The sequence below is a fragment of the Atractosteus spatula genome, chromosome 24 (assembly GCF_055471065.1).
Source record: "Atractosteus spatula isolate fAtrSpa1 chromosome 24, fAtrSpa1.hap1, whole genome shotgun sequence".
Classification (NCBI taxonomy): domain Eukaryota; kingdom Metazoa; phylum Chordata; class Actinopteri; order Semionotiformes; family Lepisosteidae; genus Atractosteus; species Atractosteus spatula.
Genome location: NC_142729.1, coordinates 14,311,375 through 14,332,867, shown reverse-complemented (window position 1 = coordinate 14,332,867; position 21,493 = coordinate 14,311,375). Strand labels below are relative to the sequence as shown.

Genomic DNA, 21,493 nt, shown 5'->3' with positions numbered 1-21,493 from the left:
GCAGGCCAGAGAGAGAAGGGCTTCTGAGATAAGGACAGCAGTGGTTCTCGTTCCCCTTGTCCATTCGTCAGGAGATGGGCAGGTGCCCACTGGTGGCCGGAGGGGTGAGGGTACTGTGAAATGCCCTTCCGCTGCCTGTGGTGTACTGGGTGGGTGAGGGGAGTGGATGAGGGGGCGAGTAGATGAATTGATAGCAGGATGGGTGGATGGATTGATGAATGAATGGATGAATAGATTGATGGGTGGACAGATGGAGGGGTGAATAGACTGGTAGGTGGACAGATGGAGGGGTGAATAGACTGGTGGGTGGACAGATGGAGGGGTGAATAGACTGGAGGACAGATGGAAGGGTGAATAGACTGGTAGGTGGACAGATGGAGGGGTGAATAGACTGGAGGACAGATGGAAGGGTGAATAGACTGGTGGACAGATGGAGGGGTGAATAGACTGGAGGACAGATGGAGGGGTGAATAGACTTGTAGGTGGACAGATGGAGGGGTGAATAGACTGGAGGACAGATGGAAGGGTGAATAGACTGGTGGACAGATGGAGGGGTGAATAGACTGGTAGGTGGACAGATGGAGGGGTGAATAGACTGGAGGACAGATGGAAGGGTGAATAGACTGGTGGACAGATGGAGGGGTGAATAGACTGGTGGGTGGACAGATGGAAGGGTGAATGGACTGGAGGACAGATGGAGGGGTGAACAGACTGGAGGACAGATGGAAGGGTGAATAGACTGGTGGACAGATGGAGGGGTGAATAGACTGGTGGGTGGACAGATGGAGGGGTGAATAGACAGGTAGGAGAACAGATGGAGGGGTGTATGGGTGGACATGTGGATTATAGGTGGATATTAATTAGTTCTGGTCATTTAACGACGCAGGACTGCAGGACCCTCCACAGAGACAGTGAAGTCCGCTTAGCGCGTGTCAGAAGCGAAGGGGCTGCTCGGAAGACGCACAGAGCTGTGCCTGCAGCACCTCATTGGGTTCTCAGACGTGTTTTGTTTTCGTGGCAGAACCCGGGGCAGGACTTACCAGGCCACCTTCTCGTCGTAGATGACCTGCGAGAGAAAAAAACCCAAAGAGAGGAGGTTAGCGCCCGATCCGTGTGGCACCCGGCCCCCGCCAGCCTCCCAGAACCCCGCACCGCGCTCTCGGCGGGCTCGGTCCGATCGCCACCCTCGGACCCCGGAACAGGAGCCGGTCCCCCGACACCCGCGGGGTTTAGGACCCTGTGCAGACGGTCTGATCCGGAAGCGACTACTGGGAAAACACGGACGGGCTCTGATCCGGAAGCGACTACTGGGAAAACACGGACGGGGTCTGATCCGGAAGCGACTACAGGGAAAACACGGACAGGGATGGAAGGGATGGCGAACGGGGGGGCGGGTGGCGACAGTGATCCGGGTGCAAGGTGGGGGGGGAGCACAGGCGGACAGGCCCAGGACCCCATGCTCGCAAACCCCTCCTCTTCAGGACGCCCCAGCCCTTCCTTGTTCTGTACCGATCTCCCGCACCTGCCTCCGGTTCCTGCCCCCCGTCCTAGAACACCCCGACGTTCCTGCCGATCGGGGCTCGGCTCTGGAAGATGGACGCCGGGAAGCCCGCCTACCCGCCAGTCCGGGAGCGACTCGACGGCACAGGCTTCACCGCGGCCTCCTGACTGTCTGGGTCCGGGACTGGGAGCGTCTGGTCCTGTTACCCCCTCCCCCGACCCTTCACCAGATCCCCCTCCGGCTTTGAACTCTGCTGGTCTGTCGGGATGGATCACCCGGTCTTGGACATTCGCTACACCCCTGGATTGGCCTCGGATTCCCCTCGGGCTGTCTGCCTTGGCCACACCTCGCCTTTTCCCTCACGCCTCTCCGGATTGTGCCGTCTGCAGAGGGTCCTGATAGAAGTCCGAGGGGGATATCTGGGCGCGGTCCCAAACCCTGCCAAGGCCCCTCGTAGGCCCCCCCCCCCCCCCCCCCGGGGGCACCGTCACTCCGAAACGTGCACAAAGAGGGGGTGAACGCCGATTGAATGACGTCGATTGACGTGACGCCCCTGAAACTGTTCTGATGCCGAACCCCGCGATTGATGGGGCGAGCCGAGCGCCCGTCACTTCGGTACCCCTAGTTTCTAGAACAGCCCCTCGAGAGCGCGGGATTATTGATCTGGAGCCCCTAGAGCCGATCGCAAGCGCGCTGTTCCAGCTCGTGTCTCGTGAGTCGCTAGTGTGGCCCTCCTTCGTGGGGCCCCTCAACGTTTCCTAGGCCCCTAGGCTCTGTGCCTGCAGTGCCTCATGGGAAATCTGGCACTGACCATAATGCTCTTGGCCTTTGCCCCAGTGGCTTTGCAACTTTCTTTCAATAATTGACTCTTGCCAACCACGGTGCTGATGTATGTGAAGGCGCTTTTGATCCACGACTCGTAGAAAAGTGTTACCATAGTTCTATCTACCTTAAAATAGATGAGTTTCCTGGGGGGGGGGAGGAAAAAGGTTTGGCTTTTCATTTTATAAAAAGGTGCCCCACTTTTGTCCCACCTCAAGCGTTTGTCTCTGACCAGTCCCAGGTTTGACAAACTCCTCTCTTCCCCCCCCCCCCCAGATCTGCTGAGTGTCTGATCGGCTGGGGCAGAAGGAGCTGCGATCCCTTAAGACAAGTTAGAACCACCACCAGGGGGAGCTCTGCACTGGGGTAACTGAAAAGTGCTGTAGGATCCCATGAGAAGAAAGGAACTTATATACTTATATAATAAGGTATTATATATTACATTGAATATAATACCTTAGATAATACCAGGTGTTAGTGCTCTTCCCATAGACTCAAAGCTCTGTTACTTACCAAGATGAGGGCCAACACAGAGAAGGTGTAGTAGATGGAGTCTCGGAAGAGAGACCACCAGGTCAGTAGCACTGTCTGGGGACAGAGAGAGAGACCCGGTTTTTAGTTTTTTTTAAGTGCCTTTTGCGTGCTCAAGTGGCTCGCACTGCTGTCTCACGAATCCTGGGTTCTGGGTTTCAATTCGGGGGGGTTGAGGAACCATCTGGGTGGAGTTTGCATGTTCCCTCTGGCTGTGTGTCCTAAGACGGACTGGTGTCCCGCTGAGGGTGCAGTCTTGCCTTGTGACCTGGGCTCCCGGGAGGAGATCCGGGTTATCCGGACCCCCTACCAGGAATTAGCGGCTTTCAGATAACGGATGCATTTCATGCTGAGTTGGGTATATAAAACAAGGTGAAGAAATCCAACCTTTGAAAAGGTTTTGAACACAAGTAGCATTGAAAAGTATCCAAGGGGTGAAATCCCTGGATTTCTCCGGTGGGAGCATTCCAAAGCCCAGCTTGTAGACGAATTTGGGGGCACATAGCCCTGCATTACGTCTAAGATCTTAAAATCAATTCGAAACGCCACTGGCAGCCATTGCCGAGACACCAGAACAGGAGTGACACGAACAGCAGTTTGGGTCTTAGTCAAGACCTGGGCTACCGAGTTCTGTGTTCCTAAACTGTTCAGAGAGCATTTCTAGGATTAGTGAAATGGTTAGCATGTTTTGCTTTTGGAATTCCTATGTGGACCACTGCTTAAGGTCCACTGGGGTCACCGGCTGCCTTACACTGTGTGAGGGTGACATCACGTCTGGGAGTGGACTTGAACCAGGAAGCTCATGCTACACAGTTTTCCTACGGCAGAGGTTAATGAAAAGTCCATACTTGAGCCCGGAGCTCATCCCATTGATCAGTATCAGAAGAGATCCTAGTCAAAGGCAGATGGGTCCCCCATCCCCCCATAACCCTGGTACCCCCGATACACCTGGGTGGACTGAACCCTCACCCTCCTGGACCAGGGCCCACAGCCCTGAGCGCCACTCTCTTCCGTCCCCTACAGGCCGTAGGCCTAGACGGGCGCTTCGTACCTGTCCAGCGAAGAGGCCACACACGCCGATGATGACCAGGATGTTGAAGACGGCCGAGCCCACAATCGTCCCCACGCCCACGTCGCCCTTGGTGATGAACACACCTGTGGGCAGAGGAGGAGACAATGAATGAATGAATCTGGAGAGGCACTGCGAGCCGGGGTTCAATTCCAGTCCTGGGGTGCTGTCTGTGTGGAGTTTGCATGTTCCCCCCAAGTGAGCCTGGGTTTTTCCAGGTGCTCCAGTTTCCTCCCATAGTCCAAAGACGTGCTGGTAGTATTTATTGTGCACAATCAATGCTGTGGAACAGGTTGTGCATAACAATATATACTGTGCAACAGGGGGATCATGAATTTATTCATCTTCCTAAATGAATGCTCAACCCCTTTCACAGAATTTATCAGACTATTAAAAAAATAAATTCCTTGGCACTGTTGTCGATCAGAGACGAACCTCTGGGGAGAAAACACGTCATATGTAAGCTGATCCAATAGCCTTTGTTATTCCTGAGAAAACTTGGTGTGTGTTACGCCAAGGACTGTATTCTACAGAACATGTATTCAATTTCTTGCATTAGGAATGTGTCTTTTCGCAGACCCCAGCTTGCTCTCCATGAGACACCCAGACGAGGAGAGAGAGGCCTGGGGTCAGTCATTTATACGGCGCCCCTGGAGCAGCTGGGGTGAAGGGCGTTGCTCAGGGGCCCGACGGAGTAGGATTCCTCTGCCACTGTTAAGACTATCGCAGACCCCCCAGGACTATAGATTTTTAGGGAGCCCCTCCCCACCCCACCCGACACTCATCACTCCCGCCCAACAAGCACAACTACGCCCCTACATGGCATTACATTTAAAGTTCAATTCTTGTCCATAACGTTGTACGGAACTTAAGACAAGTTAGAATCACTCGTTAATAGCACGATAGCGGGGGCTTCTACACGTGACGTCTTCCTGCATACGGGCTGGCATCCGAATTTCAGAACGGCGTTTAACACCGCCACAGGGCCCGCCTTCTCAACAAACACAAAGCGCGCTCCTGCGGCACGCCCCGAGCCCCCCACTCCAGCGCCGTTCAATAAGGGCCAATCGCACAGAGGTCTTCTAAAATGCAGATCGGTGGTAGCCCAGCTGCTAAAACTAGTCCGGACAACGGAATCGTTTTGCCCCAGCGATGGATACAAATGGCGGTAGAGGCTCCTGTTCAGTGAGAGGAAGAACCAAAAACAGCACCAGCTCTGCTGTGATCACCAGGACAGACGTTCAGGTTCTGGAGTGACTTTGAAGACTGACGTCTCACTGCCCTGAGCCTATCGCCATGTGCATTTCCATCGCTGTGTTCATAGGCTGACACCAAAAACGTGACACAGTGGGTTTCCAATCAATCAGTAAGTAATCGGAGTATTTGATCGAGAGACATATTAACGGTACGGGTACCTAGCGGTACTTATACATGGATGAATTGCAGTCATCTGTCGTCGTCTCCTAATTATACCCCAGTCGCCCCAGTGGGTCCCCCCACCCCCACGCCCAGGGTGCCCCCTCTCACCGATGAGCGAGGTGAAGAGCTCGGGCGCCGAGCTGCCCGCCGCCATGAAAGTGGCACCTGCCACGTCCTCGCTGAGCTGGAGGTTCTGCGAGGGGGGGGGGCGTGGGAAAGATGGGGGAGGAAGAGGGATAGGGAACAGGGAAGACGGAGGGCAGGAGAGGCGAGAGGAGAGAGAAGAAGATTAGCGGGATCGTCGGTCCACGGGCCTTTCGGTGAAGGCAACAGCACACCTGGCTAATGCGTGAGATCTGGCCACCTCACGGTTCCAGGCAGCAGCTGACAGACGGGCAGAAGCGGAGTTCGGGGAAGCACAGATCGAGCCACAGCAAGCCGCAAAACTGTCAGCCACTCCCCAGCTTCTGCTACCGTATCTCCGGTCGGATTCACGCTGTGACTTAAGCCCCAGAGAGGGGCCAGCACGCTGTGAGGCACTGTCTCTAGCTCGCTTGGCACACAGAAATCAGCCCATCACCAGCGCTTCCTAAATCACAGACATGGGGTACCGGCCTGAGATATAACGAGTGTCCGCAGCCAGGGGGCGCCGGTCCCCCCCCCAGCCCGGCGGCCAGGCCAGCAGCAGTTACCTCCGAGATCTTCTCCAGCGAAGGAACGAAGTAGTCATCGCACACGATGGCGAGGGCGTAGAACATGTACACCGCCTGGGAGACAGCGAGAGGAGGAGAAAGAAAAACAAGTGATCAGACTGATTGATTGATTGATTGATTGATTGGCTGGTTAGTTGATTAATCGATTGGCTGGTTATTGGTTGACTGATTGATTAATTGATGGATCGACCGATTGATTGACTGGTTGGTTGGGGGGGGGGTGATGGATCAATCGATCGACCGATTGGTTGGTTATTGATTGGTCGACTGATTAGTTGGTTGCTTGGCTGGTTGATGGATCGATCGATTGGTTGGTAATTGGTTGACTGATTGATTAATTGATTGATCAACCGATTGACTGGTTGGTTGGGTGGTTAACCAACCGATTGGTTGGTTATTGATTGGTCGATTGATTCGTTGGTTGCTTGGTTGGTTGATGGATGGATGGATCGATCAATTGATTGGTGATTGATCGGTTGGATGGATGGATGGTTGGTTGGGTGATCGACCGGTCGGGTGGTTGATTGATCGATCGATCGATCGATCGGATTTCTTTTTTGCCGCGTCCTTTTTATTTTCAGGGAGCGTTCGAGATCGAGGGGGGTTTTACAATTCTGCTGCCGACCCACGAAGCCCATCGACTGGGTCAGCCGCCCTGCCCAGCCCAGAAGGCCACGTACAGCATCTGCAGACCCAGACTGGTCTCTGTGGGGGGGTCAGGCTCTTCATTGCAACTCAGAGAAACTTGGGAAATAGTGTTAGAGGACCAGTAGGGGGCGACAGATGCTAGACTGTAGGGGGTGCTGTCCTTTATTATTTATTCATTGTGTTGTTATGTATTATGATTGTAATGCACTGTCTACACTGTGTACTGCAAGTCATGGCCAGCAGCCATATCGCCCTGCAGCTCCCCACTGGCAGCCCCACTGGAGCTCAGCAGGTGGGAGCCTGGCCAGTACCTGGAGGGGAGACTCCTGGGAAAGCTGAGGCTGCTGCTGGAAGAGGTGTTAGTGGGGCCAGCAGGGGGCGCTCACCCTGCGGTCTGTGTGGGTCCTGATGCCCCAGTATAGTGACGGGGGACACTAGACTGTAAACAGGCGCCGTCCTTCAGATGAGACGTCAAACCGAGGTCCTGACTCTCTGGGGTCATTAAAAAATCCCAGGGCGTTTCTCGAGAAGAGTAGGGGTGTTACCCCAGTGTCCTGGCCAAATTTCCCCCCTGGCCTTTACCCATCATGGCCTCCTAATAACCCCCCTCTCTGAACTGGCTCCATCACTCTCCTCTCCTCCCCACTGAGAGCTGGTGTGTGGGGAGCGGACTGGCGCCTCATCCAGGTGGGGGTACACACTGCTGGGGGTGGAGGCGATCCCCATTACCTGTTAAGCGCTTTGAGTGGAGTGTCCAGGAAAGGCGCTATATAAGTGTAAGCAATTATTATTATTATTATTACTGCCTATGTCCCGAGAGATCAGCACCAACAAGAAATCCAGAGCACCTGGACATATGGTAATAAACTCCTCTATTCTCTCTACTCTCTGCTCTGTACTGTTACAATACTGTTCAAACACAAAATTGCACAATCGCATCATGCGGGTCGTGTGTGTGTGTGAGTGTGTGCCCGACAACGGATTTGTGTCCCATCCACGGTGTAGCCTGCCCTGTGCCTGTTGCTTGCTGGGGTAGGCTTTCGGGCTCCCAGGAAATGAATGGAAAGATGGATATAATACATCACAGACACACATATTAATCACGCAGTGGAAAACAGCAGATCTGTCATCCTAGTTCTACACACATTCCTCTTAGGCACTCTGTAGGCAGAGTGGGGGTCTGGTTCCTGTACAGTAAAGTCGGCAGTTTTCCAACAGGGAAGACAGCAGCTTGAAACGCTGTGTCATTTTCTGTTTATACCCCAGCTTCAGAATTAACTTTGTCCAGACGCAGAGGGTAAACTGTGCCAATAACACACAAGGGTGTGGACTCCCGTATTTGCTCCTAACCAGACTTCGGCGTGGAAAAGATCTCTCAGCTTTGAACATCCGAGATCTTTATTTTGGGGGGAGTGAACTAGTATTTTTTGGGGGAAAGAAAACTGTTGCTTGGGATAAATCTTTGTCTATTAGTAAAGCATCTTTAGTTACTAATCAGAAAATATTGGGGTTTTTTTTTAGTCAGCAAACGGCCGAGGAATCTGATTTTTATTAAGAGGCAGGCTAGGACTTTTGAGATGGGAGCTTTTGCAGAGCGGTGTTTTTCAAATATCGACAAGTGAGTAAACATGACTCCCCCAGCCTTGGGTGAAAGAGCAACACGGACGTCACGTCTCGTTTCAGCCATGTTACAGTAATTGGATAATCTTACCCCACTGGCCGAGAATGATATTGACGTGTTTTTTTTCATTTGTGCCATGCCTATTTTCTCTGCAGCGAACTTTTTCTTAAATTAGCCTTCCATCCAAATGTCCCGTACAGCCAATACAAAATAAAATACTTCTTTTATTACTTAGACCTTATTTATTCCTAATACCTTATTATTAATTCTTTATTTACTGCATCTCTTGCAGAAAACGCCCAGCTATCCGCACTGGGGGAAACCGGTAGGACTCTGTGAGACCGCTTCAGAGAACATGTCAGTGTCATGCCTGACATCCCCCCCTAGAGGGCGCTCCACTACTCCCATTACTAAGAATAATAATAATTATTATAATTGCTTACACTTATATAGCACTTTTCTGGACACTCCACTCAAAGCGCTTTACAGGTCATGGTGATCCCCTCCACCCCCAGCAGTGTGTACCCCCACCTGGGTGAGGCGCCAGTCCGCTCCCCACACCCCAGCTCTCAGTGGGGAGGAGAGCAGAGTGATGGAGCCAGTTCAGAGAGGGGGGTTATTAGGAGGCCATGATGGGTAAAGGCCAGGGGGGAAATTGGGCCAGGACACCGGGGTAACACCCCTCCTCTTTTCAAGAAACGCCACCTGAGAGCCCACTGCACCTCCCCCTCTTGCTCCCACCTCCTCCCCATTCCCGGCTTTTGCTCTCCTGTGCTCCATCGGCTGCTGTCTTTCCCTCTCTTCCTCTCGCCCGAAGAAGGCTGCCCACCCAAAAACATTCTGTTCCTTCTCTTTCTCAGCAAATGGGCTGAACCTCAATTTGTTCCTCTGCGGCCTACGCATGCCCGACGCAGCTCCCTACTTGAGCTGCAAACTAAAATACATCCAATATCCAATCAGACAGAGGATCGCAGGGCAGTCGGAGCCTATCCCAGCAAGCAACAGGCCCCAGCCAGGATATAAGATGGGATCAGATCACTTTATCGGCCATATCCAATGTCTTGCGTTAGGAATGTGTCTTTTCGCAGACCCCAGCTTGCTCTCCATGAGTCACACAGACAGGGAGAGAGAAGCTGGGGGGTCAGAGCGCAGGGTCGGCCATTTATATGGCGCCCCTGGAGCAGTTGGGGTGAAGAGTCTTGCTCAGGGGCCCAACGGAGTAGGATTCCTCTGCCGGCTGTTGGATTCGAACCAGCAACCTCCCAGCCACAGGGGGAAAGCCTTAGCCACAGAGCCACCACTCCGCCTTTACTCTGGACAGATCGCCTGTCCATCACAAGGCAGACACACACACACACACACTAGGGGCAATTTTCCCAGAAGCCAATGAACCCACCTGCATGTCTTTGGACTGAGGGAAGAAACCCAGGTGAGCACTGGGAGAACATGCAAACTCCCCACAGACAGCAAAAAGGGGGTTTTGCTTTCCAGTGTGCTCCCGAGGCCCAGACCCCTTACAGCCTGTGACCTCCTGACTCCACGGAGTGGCTCGGGGTCACTGTGGGGTTCTGGAATCGTCGGTGTATCGTCTAGGGGGGTGGGGTGGGGTATAAGGATGGGGTGTCGAACCCCAGAGGGTGGGTACTCACACACAGCACGTGCAGCAGGACTGCGCCCCTCTTCCGTTCTTCCCGGGTGAAGATATCTTCCGGGAACTCGTGGATTGCTGCCAACGGGAGGAAACACAACAAGAGCAGATGAGAGCTGGGAAAACTCATCTCCTTGAACAATGTCTTTCAGCCAACTGGAGCAACGCCTGGGCCCCCTTCCTGCCCTGGCTGGGAGACATACTTATAATAACGATTCCTGACACTTCTATAGCGCCTTTCTGGACCCTCCACTCGGAGCTCTGTACAGGTCCTGAGGATCCCCCCCACCCCCAGCAGTGTGTACCCCCACCTGGATGAGGCGCCAGTCCGCTCCCCACACCCCAGCTCTCAGTGGGGAGGAGAGCAGAGTGATGGAGCCAGTTCAGAGAGGGGGGTTATTAGGAGGCCATGATGGGTAAAGGCCAGGGGGTAGTTTGGCCAGGACACCGGGGTAACACCCCTACTCTTCTCTAGAGACGCCCTGGGATTTTTAATGACCACAGAGAGTCAGGACCTCGGTTTTACGTCTCATCCGAAGGACGTCGCCTGTTTACAGTCTAGTGTCCCCCGTCACTATACTGGGGCATCAGGACCCACACAGACCGCAGGGTGAGCGCCCCCTGCTGGCCCCACTAACACCTCTTCCAGCAGCAGCCTCAGCTTTCCCAGGAGTCTCCCCTCCAGGTACTGGCCAGGCTCCCACCTGCTGAGTCTCCAGTGGGGAGCTGCAGGGTGACAGGGCTGCTAATCCAATCCAAACCTCTCTCTACAGTACCAGTACACTCTTCTTCCTCTTGTAGATCTGTACTGTCTTCAGTCATGGGAAAAAACAGGGTAATAAATCACAGAACAATCAGGACAGACCATGATGACAGTGCTGAGCTGCAGGCTGATATGGCTGCTGGCTAGCTCCAAAGATCCATGCTATCCGAAGTTTTCTTTGCGTGCTCGCCCCTGTAATTAGTCACCCCAGCGGTGTTATTGTCCGAAGAGCTGTTTCCAACAAGCCCAGGGGCTGAGGGCAGATCAGGCACTCCAGCTGTCGACTGGAGTACTGTACAGCAGTCCGTCACAAGAGCGCAAGTCTGTGGTCTTAGAATTTAGTCACTAAGAGTCCAGCACAGTCCATGAATTCACCCACCCATTTTCTGAGCACCTTATCCAATTCTCTGGAGCCTATCCCAGCAAGCAACGGGCGCAAGGCAGGGCACACCCTAGATGGGACGCCAGTCCATCACAGGAAACACACACACACACACACACACACACCAGGGCTGGTTTTCCCAGAAGCCGCTTGTGTCTGAACCGTGGGAGGAAACCCACTCCAACCTGGGGGGGGGGGAACATGCAAACTCCACCCAGACAGCACCCCGGGTCTGGAATTGAACCCGGGGTCCCTACGCTGCCAGGCAGCAAGGCGGTACAGCCCGTTCCTTAGGACCTGAATAAGTAAACGAATTAATAATCGGTCCCGACACTTCAGAAGCCGGAACAAGACGGAACGTTCTCGGGACTTGGAAACCGGGCCCTGATCTCGGCCAGGAAACGCAGCAGCAGGCCGGCAGCCCAGTGCGAACACGTCCCCCCCCCCGACTAATTCCCCATGTTAACGAGCGTGGGCCGGCTGGAGGCAGAGTATCAGATGCGAACGCCTCATTACCCTACCGCTGGGAACACAGAGCGCGCAGAGACACCCACGGGAGACAAGCTGGCGCGTTCGCCGTTTTGATGCTTGCCGCCAGGAGGGGGGGCCGAAAACAGAAGCTCGCGCCCATGTAGCAGCGCGGTCCCTGCTGGCTCCACTACTGACATGCTGTTCGCTCACTCCTGACATCCAGCGCTTATAAAAGTTACTGGAGTGCGTCTGTGGAACCAGGGATCACCAATTCACCAATTAACTAACGCTACTGCACAGAGGGGGGGGTGTGCAGGTTCGACGCCGCTTTACTGCTATGCTGTGCCACCCAGTACCTCTAGCTGTAAAAATAATAATAATTGCTTACACTTATATAGCGCCTTTCTGGACACTCCACTCAAAGCGCTTCACAGGTCATAGGGATCCCCTCCACCCCCAGCAGTGTGTACCCCCACCTGGATGAGGCGCCAGTCCGCTCCCCACACCCCAGCTCTCAGTGGGGAGGAGAGCAGAGTGATGGAGCCAGTTCAGAGAGGGGGGGTTATTAGGAGGCCATGAGGGGTAAAGGCCAGGGGGGAAATTTGGGCCAGGACACCGGGGTAACACCCCTACTCTTCTCGAGAAACGCCCTGGGATTTTTAATGACCACAGAGAGTCAGGACCTTGGTTTGACGTCTCATCCGAAGGACGGCGCCTGTTTACAGTCTAGTGTCCCCCGTCACTATACTGGGGCATCAGGACCCACACGGACCGCAGGGTGAGCGCCCCCTGCTGGCCCCCACTAACACCTCTTCCAGCAGCAGCCTCAGCTTTCCCAGGAGTCTCCCCCTCCAGGTACTGGCCAGGCTCCCACCTGCTGAGTCTCCAGTGGGGAGCTGCAGGGCGGTCTGGCTGCTGGCTGAAAACAGGAGCCGCTTCTTCACACACAGAGCAGCCTGAGACTGAAGCCATCCTGCCGGGTCAGTTCGCCGTGACACCCCCAGGAAGGCGCTCGGCTACATTTACCCCCCCCCGCCGCCAAACAGCAGGACCAGAAGGGCCCGCATCTCGGTTTGTTTACTTCTCTTTTATCCCGGGGTTGCCCTTATTTTTTTTATTTTTTAAAGGACTGCCTTCTCCCACAGCTCTTTTTTTTTTTTTAATTTCATGCCGGGACCTGTCAGCCCACATCGAGGGCCCGGCCGTCGCAGTCCGGCGGAAGGTTTTGACAGGCCGGCCGGCCCCCCGGCACCGCAGTTGCCATGGAGACCGCTCCCCCTCCGGGAAGGCGGGGCGGGGGAAGGGGAGGGCGAGGACTACGATTGGCTCCTGGCTTCCGACGCACGGCAGCGGGCAGCCAATGGCGGCTCAGCGATGGGGGGGAGGGGGAGGAGTCTGCGTGAAGACGGGGAAGTGAACCCGAGGGAATTGAGGAGAGAGAATATGGAAATAGCAGCAGTTCCGAAGAGGAGGGGGGGAAAAAGGCAGAAAGGCTGAAAATAGCTCTTTTTTTCCTGACTTGACGTCCCCCGGGACGTAGCTCAAAGACTACAGAACAGCCTGGTTTACTCCTTCATCTCCGGCAGTGGCCTGTGGCGCCGCGCTGTAAACACAGCCCGGCGGACTGTAATGATGAGTGTTTGGGCTCCAGCACACCTGCCTGCTTTTAAACAGCAGTAACATCTCAGGCACCTCCCTCTGTCCCCCCAGATCTGAGAATCCCGTCTGTGTCTTCAGATCTTTTTTTTTTTAAACTATCGCTGTACTCAACCCGCTCCGGCTCACGGGCGCTTTATAACACAAGCTCAAGAAGTCGGTTTGCAAGGCTTTCGCCCAAAACACGCCTCTGAGGCCATCCGAATAATAACCTGTAGCCTGTAGCCCCCTGATGGGTTTGGGGAAGGTCTGCTGGTTTTCTTGCTGTGCTGTTGTGCAGATGGGGCAGCCTGTCCCAGCCTCCCATGGCGTCTTTTACACAAAGGGTGGTGGGAGCAGGGAACGAGCTGCCCAGGTCTGCTGTTGAAGCCGATATTTTGGCCTCTCTCAAGACATTGAGGAAATGAGATCCTGAGATCAGGACAGGAGGCACTTCTTTACACAGAGGGAGGTGGGGGTGTGGAATAAGCTGCCCAGGTCTGCTGTTGAAGCCGAGACCCTGGCTGCTCTCAAGACACAGCTGGCTGAGATCTGCCAGTCAGCACAGGAGGCACTTCTTTACACAAAGGGTGGTGGGAGCAGGGAACAAGCTGCCCAGGTCTGCTGTTGAAGCCGAGACCCTGGCTGCTCTCAAGACGCAGCTGGCTGAGATCTGCCAGTCAGCACAGGAGGCACTTCTTTACACAAAGGGTGGTGGGAGCAGGGAACAAGCTGCCCAGGTCTGCTGTTGAAGCCAAGACCCTGGCTGCTCTCAAGACGCAGCTGGCTGAAATCTGCCAGTCAGCACAGGAGGCACTACTTTACACAAAGGGTGGTGGGGGTGGGGAAGAAGCTGCCCAGCCATGATTTAGAACCCAATACCCTGGCTTCTGTTGAGACACAGCTGGATGAGATCCGCCAGTCACGACAGGAGGCACTACTTTACGCAAAGGGCGGTAGGAGTGGGGAACAAGCTGTCCAGCCCTGATGTTGGAGCCCATATGAATTCAATGGTGACCACAGGACCACCCCTCCCTCTGCAACAGAATTCAATGCCACCCCAATATCCACAGGGTGAAGTCCCCTTCCAGAACAGGGAACCTCCTACTTAACAACAACGTCAATGTGGGGATCTCTGAACCCCCAAATTCCCACCCCGGTGTCCTGGCCAAATTTCCCCCCTGGCCTTTACCCATCATGGCCTCCTAATAACCCCCCCTCTCTGAACTGGCTCCATCACTCTGCTCTCCTCCCCACTGAGAGCTGGGGTGTGGGGAGCGGACTGGCGCCTCACCCAGGTGGGGGTACACACTGCTGGGGGTGGAGGGGATCCCCACGACCTGTACAGAGCTCTGAGTGGAGGCTCCAGCAAGGCGCTATAGAAGTGTAAGGAATTCTTAATAATAAGCTGTCCATAAGGGGTATTTTGTATAGCATTTGTTCCCAACCTGCTTTCTGCTTCTTTTTTCATTTTTGCTGTTGCCAGTAAGATTATTTCACTGATCTTAATCTGCTGGATTTCCCATCGGGCACAGAGCCTAGAAGCGTACGAAATGTTTAGGGCCCCATGAAGGAGGGACACACTAGCGACTCACGAGACACGAGCTGGAACAGCGCGCTTGCGATCGGCTCTAGGGGCTCCAGATCAATAATCACACGCTCTCTAGCGACTGTTCTAGAAACTAGAGGTCTCGAAGTGACTGGCGATCGGCTCTAGGGGCTCCAGATCAATAATCACACGCTCTCTAGAGACTGTTCTAGAAACTAGAGGTATCGAAGTGACTTGTGATCGGCTCTAGGGGCTCCAGATCAATAATCACACGCTCTCTAGAGACTGTTCTAGAAACTAGAGGTACCGAAGTGACTTGCGATCGGCTCTAGGGGCTCCAGATCAATAATCACACACTCTCTAGGGGCTGTTCTAGAAACTAGAGGTCTCGAAGTGACTTGCGATCGGCTCTAGGGGCTCCAGATCAATAATCACACGCTCTCTAGAAACTGTTCTAGAAACTAGGGGTATCAAAGTGACTTGCGATCGGCTCTAGGGGCTCCAGATCAATAATCACACGCTCTCTAGAGACTGTTCTAGAAACTAGAGGTACCGAAGTGACTTGCGATCGGCTCTAGGGGCTCCAGATCAATAATCACACACTCTCTAGGGGCTGTTCTAGAAACTAGAGGTCTCGAAGTGACTTGCGATCGGCTCTAGGGGCTCCAGATCAATAATCACACGCTCTCTAGAGACTGTTCTAGAAACTAGGGGTATCAAAGTGACTTGCGATCGGCTCTAGGGGCTCCAGATCAATAATCACACGCTCTCTAGAGACTGTTCTAGAAACTAGAGGTCTCGAAGTGACTGGCGATCGGCTCTAGGGGGGCCTCGTGGGGCCCCTCAACGTTTCCTAGGCCCCTAGGCTCTGTGCCTGCAGTGGCTCATGGGAAAGCTGGCACTGGGACGAACGTAGAGGGGAAAAAAACAACTTTTTTCTCAGTCTCTTGAAAATCAGATGGCTCCAGTGGGGGGGTCTTTGTCGGGGTCCGGTAGACGTGCGGGGGTGATCTATCTCGCGGAGCCCTGCTTGAAGACGGTGAGCTGAGAACGGCTGTTTGCGTTTGCCCCCCCCCCTTACCCCCCCCCACAAGCTTCGGCCTCTCCCGAGCGCTGCTGGGATAGCCCTCCCTCCGAGGACGTGTCCTGATTTAACTGACAGGTGTCCGGGGAGCTTAAACGCAGAAAACAAACAACACCGCCACCGGGGCTTCTAAAAATAACCACAAAAGGCGTTTTTTTTTTTTTTTTTGGTGAGTCTCAGTTTGTTTACTCCTTCTCTTGTGTGTGTGTGTGTGTGTGTTATTTTAGCCCTCCCTGAGCTACGCGGGGCCTGCTGTTCCATGTGCGCGTCGCAGGGCCTGGCCTGGGCTCCGACACGGAGCATCCGGTCGCCTAGCAACGCCAGCCTCAAAGGGCCCAGGCATAGCGATGCCTGTGCCCTTTTAAGGAAGAGAGAGAGAGAGAGAGAGAGATGCTCAGGGGATCGGGGGCACTGAACACAGCTTGTAGATGCAAAGACAGGAGATTAAAAAAACACACACACACACAATCATGCTGGGGCTGCTGTTCGGCCTCGCTACTTAATCTCCCCGTAACCTGATTACATTTCAAACGAGATTGGAGATGCTCTACCCTCGGAATGTGGTCGAGATGGGGCATTTCTCTGGATTAGCAGACAGCGGTCTCGCATCACACAGTTAACGCGTTCGGACGGATTAGACATCAAACGGAACATCCCAGCACTGCTGAAATATCGGAGTTAGTTAGCCTCTTTGTAGGTTTATGTTTAGATCACTTTATCGGGCATCTACAATTTCTTGCGTTAGGAATGTGTCTTTGCGCAGACCCCAGCCTGCTCTCCAGGAGACACACAGACAGGGAGAGAGAAGCTGGGGGGTCAGAGCGCAGGGTCGGCCATTTATACGGCGCCCCTGGAGCAGCTGGGGTGAAGGGTCTTGCTCAACAGAGTATGATTCCTCTACCGGCCACGGGATTTGAACCAGCAACCTCCCAGCCACAGGCGCAGAGCCTTAGCCACAGAGCCACTGCTCATTACAATACTGTTTGACCATTATTGTGAAGCTGTGGTTAAAGTAAAGACCACAAAGACCCTTAGTTTTTCTTTCAGCAGACTGGGCCCCCCCCGGAGGTCAGGGCTCATATACTCTCAGGCTCCCTCACCTGCCCGCGGATCCTTCTGTGTGGAGTTTGCGCGTTCTGTCTGAGGACAGGTGGGGCTTCCTCCTGAGTGCTCTGCTCACAGTTGCAAGCCATCCAGGTTCATGCCTGAATTGCCTATATTCTGTGAGTCAGTGTGTGTGTGCGTGCGTGCGTGCGTGCGTGCGTGCGTGCGTGCGTGCGTGCGTGCGTGCGTGTGTGTGTCCTGTGATGGACCAGTGTCTTGTGCCCCTCAGCCTTCTCAGCCTTCAGCTCACAGCAAACCCAGGACTGGATGAAGCAATCAATGAATATGAATGGAAGATTGATCAGCTCTTTAGGCAGAGAGAAAGATCGACCTGGGACATCAGAAAGGAAACCACAGCATTCTACCCGAGAAAAAGAACACTAAGAGGCGATTCACAAGCGAGCCAAAGTGTTAGAAAGTTGATGATTAATACGGTTTTAAGGAGTGTGTGGAGTGCTGTTTACTCAAGCTGTTCCTCATGTTTCCCTGACTCCAGGACAACCTTCTCGGCTGGTTTACAACGTGCGAAACCTGTGACTCATCTCTCCTGTTTGGTGTCCCAGCTCCACACTTAGTCATCGGCTGCCCGGTTCATCCGCATGGAAAAAAACAAAAAATGTTATGTGCAAGGCCATCGCGTTTCTCCAGTCCTGTGAAAACAGGAGTGGGCGGTCTAGAGGATGGAGCCAAGATGCCGAGTGGTTGGATCTGTGCTCTGGAGGGTTTCGAGAACCAGGGCGATGGGATTCTGGAAGGGTTTGTGAGTGTCAGAGGGGTGTGTCTATAGGTCTGGCTCTGACAGGTTGGCGTGTCAGAGGGGTGTGTCTACAGGTCTGGCTCTGACAGGTGGGCGTGTCAGAGGGGTGTGTCTACAGGTCTGGCTCTGACGGGTGGGCGCGTCAGAGGGGTGTGTCTACAGGTCTGGCTCTGACAGGTGGGCGTGTCAGAGGGGTGTGTCTACAGGTCTGGCTCTGACAGGTGGGTGTGTCAGAGGGGTGTGTGTCTACAGGTCTGGCTCTGACAGGTGGGCGTGTCAGAGGGGTGTGTCTACAGGTCTGGCTCTGACAGGTGGGAGTGTCAGAGGGGTGTGTCTACAGGTCTGGCTCTGACAGGTGGGCGTGTCAGAGGGGTGTGTCTACAGGTCTGGCTCTGACGGGTGGGCGCGTCAGAGGGGTGTGTCTACAGGTCTGGCTCTGACAGGTGGGCGTGTCAGAGGGGTGTGTCTACATGACTGTCTCTGACAGGTGGGTGTGTCAGAGGGGTGTGTCTACAGGTCTGATTCTGGAAGGTGGGTGTGTCAGAGGGGTGTGTCTACAAGTCTGGTTCTGGCAGGTGAGCGTGTCAGAGGTGTGTGTCTACAGGTGTGGCTCTGACAGGTGGGCGTGTCAGAGGGGTGTGTCTACAGGTCTGGCTCTGACAGGTGGGTGTGTCAGAGGGGTGTGTCTACAGGTCTGGCTCTGACAGGTGGGCGTGTCAGAGGGGTGTGTCTACAGGTCTGGCTCTGACAGGTGGGAGTGTCAGAGGGGTGTGTCTACAGGTCTGGCTCTGACAGGTGGGTGTGTCAGAGGGGTCTGTCTACAGGTCTGGCTCTGACAGGTGGGCGTGTCAGAGGGGTCTGTCTACAGGTCTGGCTCTGACAGGTGGGCGTGTCAGAGGGGTGTGTCTACAGGTCTGGCTCTGACAGGTGGGCGTGTCAGAGGGGTGTGTCTACAGGTCTGGCTCTGACAGGTGTGAGTGTCAGGGGGGTGTGTGTCTACAGGTCTGATTCTGGAAGGTGGGTGTGTCAGAGGGGTGTGTGTCTACAGGTCTGGCTCTGACAGGTGGGCGTGTCAGAGGGGTGTGTCTACAGGTCTGGCTCTGACAGGTGTGAGTGTCAGGGGGGTGTGTGTCTACAGGTCTGATTCTGGAAGGTGGGTGTGTCAGAGGGGTGTGTGTCTACAGGTCTGGCTCTGACAGGTGGGCGTGTCAGAGGGGTGTGTCTACAGGTCTGGCTCTGACAGGTGTGAGTGTCAGGGGGGTGTGTGTCTACAGGTCTGATTCTGGAAGGTGGGTGTGTCAGAGGGGTGTGTGTCTACAGGTCTGGCTCTGACAGGTGGGCGTGTCAGAGGGGTGTGTCTACAGGTCTTCGTGTCTGCAGTCCTCCATATGTCCTTGATTCTTGCAGCTAGTCCTGCACACTGAATGTTCTTGATTCTTGCAGCTAGTCCTATATATGTCCCTTTAAGACCGCTGGTGGGGTTTGGACGACCGTCTGATCAGACACTGAACAGGGAAGCCTCCTGGCACGCCCTGCGGGTTGAGCAATGCTTGTCGGGCATCAGCACTGGCGGATCAAGGCGGCGCCTCATATCCCTCCTCCGCCAGCGGGAGGTGGGGGGGGGGAGGAGGGAGTTAATGGGGCGCTGGCAGCTGGAAAAGGGGGGTACCCCAGTGATCCCCCCTTCTCCTCCTCCTCCTCCTCCTCCTCTCTCCCAGCACATTCATCTCCAAGACAGATCTTCCAGTGTTTCACAGATCTTCCTAAAATGGGCTGCCCCCACTGCAATCAGAACTTCAAAGCCACCCCCCCCCCCCCCCACGCGCCTTCCTGGAAGTCGCCTCATGCCAGGCCGAAGGTTTACAGTACTCAGAGTCTTCGCAGGGCTCCCAGAGCTGCGCACAGCCCCGAGACGCCCCTTTGATGTGTCTGCTCGGTGCGCTGCTGTCCGTCCCCAGGCTCCTGCTCCTGGTCTTTTAATAAAACAAGCTCTGGCCTCGCTCTCCCTCCCTCTACCCCATGAGCAAGAAGAATCCTCACTCATTATAACTGCTTCCACTGCTATAGCGCCTTTCTGGACCCTCCCCCTCTGAGCTCTTTCCAGGTCAGGGGGATCCCCCCTCCACCCCCAGCAGTGTGTACCCCCACCTGGACGAGGCGCCAGTCCGCTCCCCACACCCCAGCTCTCAGTGGGGAGGAGAGCAGAGTGATGGAGCCAGTTCAGAGAGGGGGGTTATTAGGAGGCCATGATGGGTAAAGGCCAGGGGGGAAATTTGGCCAGGACACCGGGGTAACACCCCTACTCTTCTCGAGAAACACCCTGGGATTTTTAATGACCACAGAGAGTCAGGACCTCGGTTTGACGTCTCATCCGAAGGACGGCGCCTGTTTACAGTCTAGTGTCCCCCGTCACTATACTGGGGCATCAGGACCCCCACAGACCGCAGGGTGAGCGCCCCCTGCTGGCCCCACTAACACCTCTTCCAGCAGCAGCCTCAGCTTTCCCAGGAGTCTCCCCTCCAGGTACTGGCCAGGCTCCCACCTGCTGAGTCTCCAGTGGGGCTGCCAGCGGGGAGCTGCAGGGTGATATGAGCAGGCACAATAGCGAGACACTCCGATATCATTTTATCCCACCCGCGTGCTCAGCCGCCCTGTCACCTAGGCATTCAGTCACGTACAGCGCACAGAGGTCTGAGTTTAGTTTAGATTTAGTGTGGATCCCAGACTCTGGCCTGGGGTGATAACTCCTGACCTGGCTCGAAGGGGTTTTAAAGAGGCACCCGCTGTGGCACGTGACAACCAGTCAGGAATCGCCCATCGGGCTAGGGATATCATCAATGTGAGTGTCAGAGGGGTGTGTCTACAGGTCTGGCTCTGACAGGTGGGCGTGTCAGAGGGGTGTGTCTACAGGTCTGGCTCTGACAGGTGGGAGTGTCAGGGGGGTGTGACTACAGGTCTGGCTCTGACAGGTGGGAGTGTCAGGGGGGTGTGTCTATAGGTCTGTCTCTGACAGGTGGGAGTGGCAGGGGGTGTGTCTACAGGTCTGGCTCTGACAGGTGGGCGTGTCAGAGGTGTGTGTCTACAGGTCTGGCTCTGACAGGTGGGCGTGTCAGAGGGGTGTGTCTACAGGGCTGGCTCTGACAGGTGGGCGTGTCAGAGGGGTGTGTCTACAGGTCTGGCTCTGATAGGTGGGTGTGTCGGAGGGGTGTGTCTACAGGTCTGGCTCTGACAGGTGGGTGTGTCAGAGGGGTGTGTCTACAGGTCTGGCTCTGACAGGTGGGCGTGTCAGAGGGGTGTGTCTACAGGTCTGGCTCTGACAGGTGGGCATGTCAGAGGGGTGTGTCTACAGGTCTGGCTCTGACAGGTGGGCGTGTCAGAGGGGTGTGTCTACAGGTCTGGCTCTGACCTGACCTGGCCCGAGGGGGTTTTATAGAGGCACCCACTGTGGCACGTGACAACCAGTCAGGAATCGCCCATCGGGCTAGGGGTAACACCAAAAGAGGACAGGTCACTTGTAGACCTCCATTACCGGTTGATAACACAGTGAGACCATGGCTGGACTCGGACTATACACACCCCTCTGTAGCACTGCTGGCGGTCGGGACACTGTGGGAAATACACCTTGTGTGTGTGGTCTCCAGTGATGGCCATTAATGTTACAACTGAAGTCATCTCAACCCTTCACTGGACTGTGCTGTGACTCCCTGTGGCTGGGAGGTTGCTGGTTCAAATCCCGCGGCCGGCAGAGGAATCCTACTCTGTTGGGGCCCCTGAGC

General features: G+C 54.8%; 1 protein-coding gene across 1 annotated transcript in view; it reads right to left on the bottom strand.

Moving 5' to 3' along the window:
• Positions 1-21,493, bottom strand: part of LOC148815962 (sodium/potassium/calcium exchanger 3) — a 54,740-nt gene that overhangs the window by 19,513 nt on the left and 13,734 nt on the right. The window contains exons 3-8 of the mRNA XM_088904847.1: positions 9,974-10,050; positions 6,035-6,109; positions 5,451-5,535; positions 3,906-4,009; positions 2,837-2,911; positions 1,041-1,066 (exon numbers count right to left, since the gene is read on the bottom strand). Coding sequence (XP_088760973.1) covers positions 1,041-1,066; positions 2,837-2,911; positions 3,906-4,009; positions 5,451-5,535; positions 6,035-6,109; positions 9,974-10,050 — 442 coding nt within the window. The remainder of the gene's footprint in view (positions 1-1,040; positions 1,067-2,836; positions 2,912-3,905; positions 4,010-5,450; positions 5,536-6,034; positions 6,110-9,973; positions 10,051-21,493) is intronic.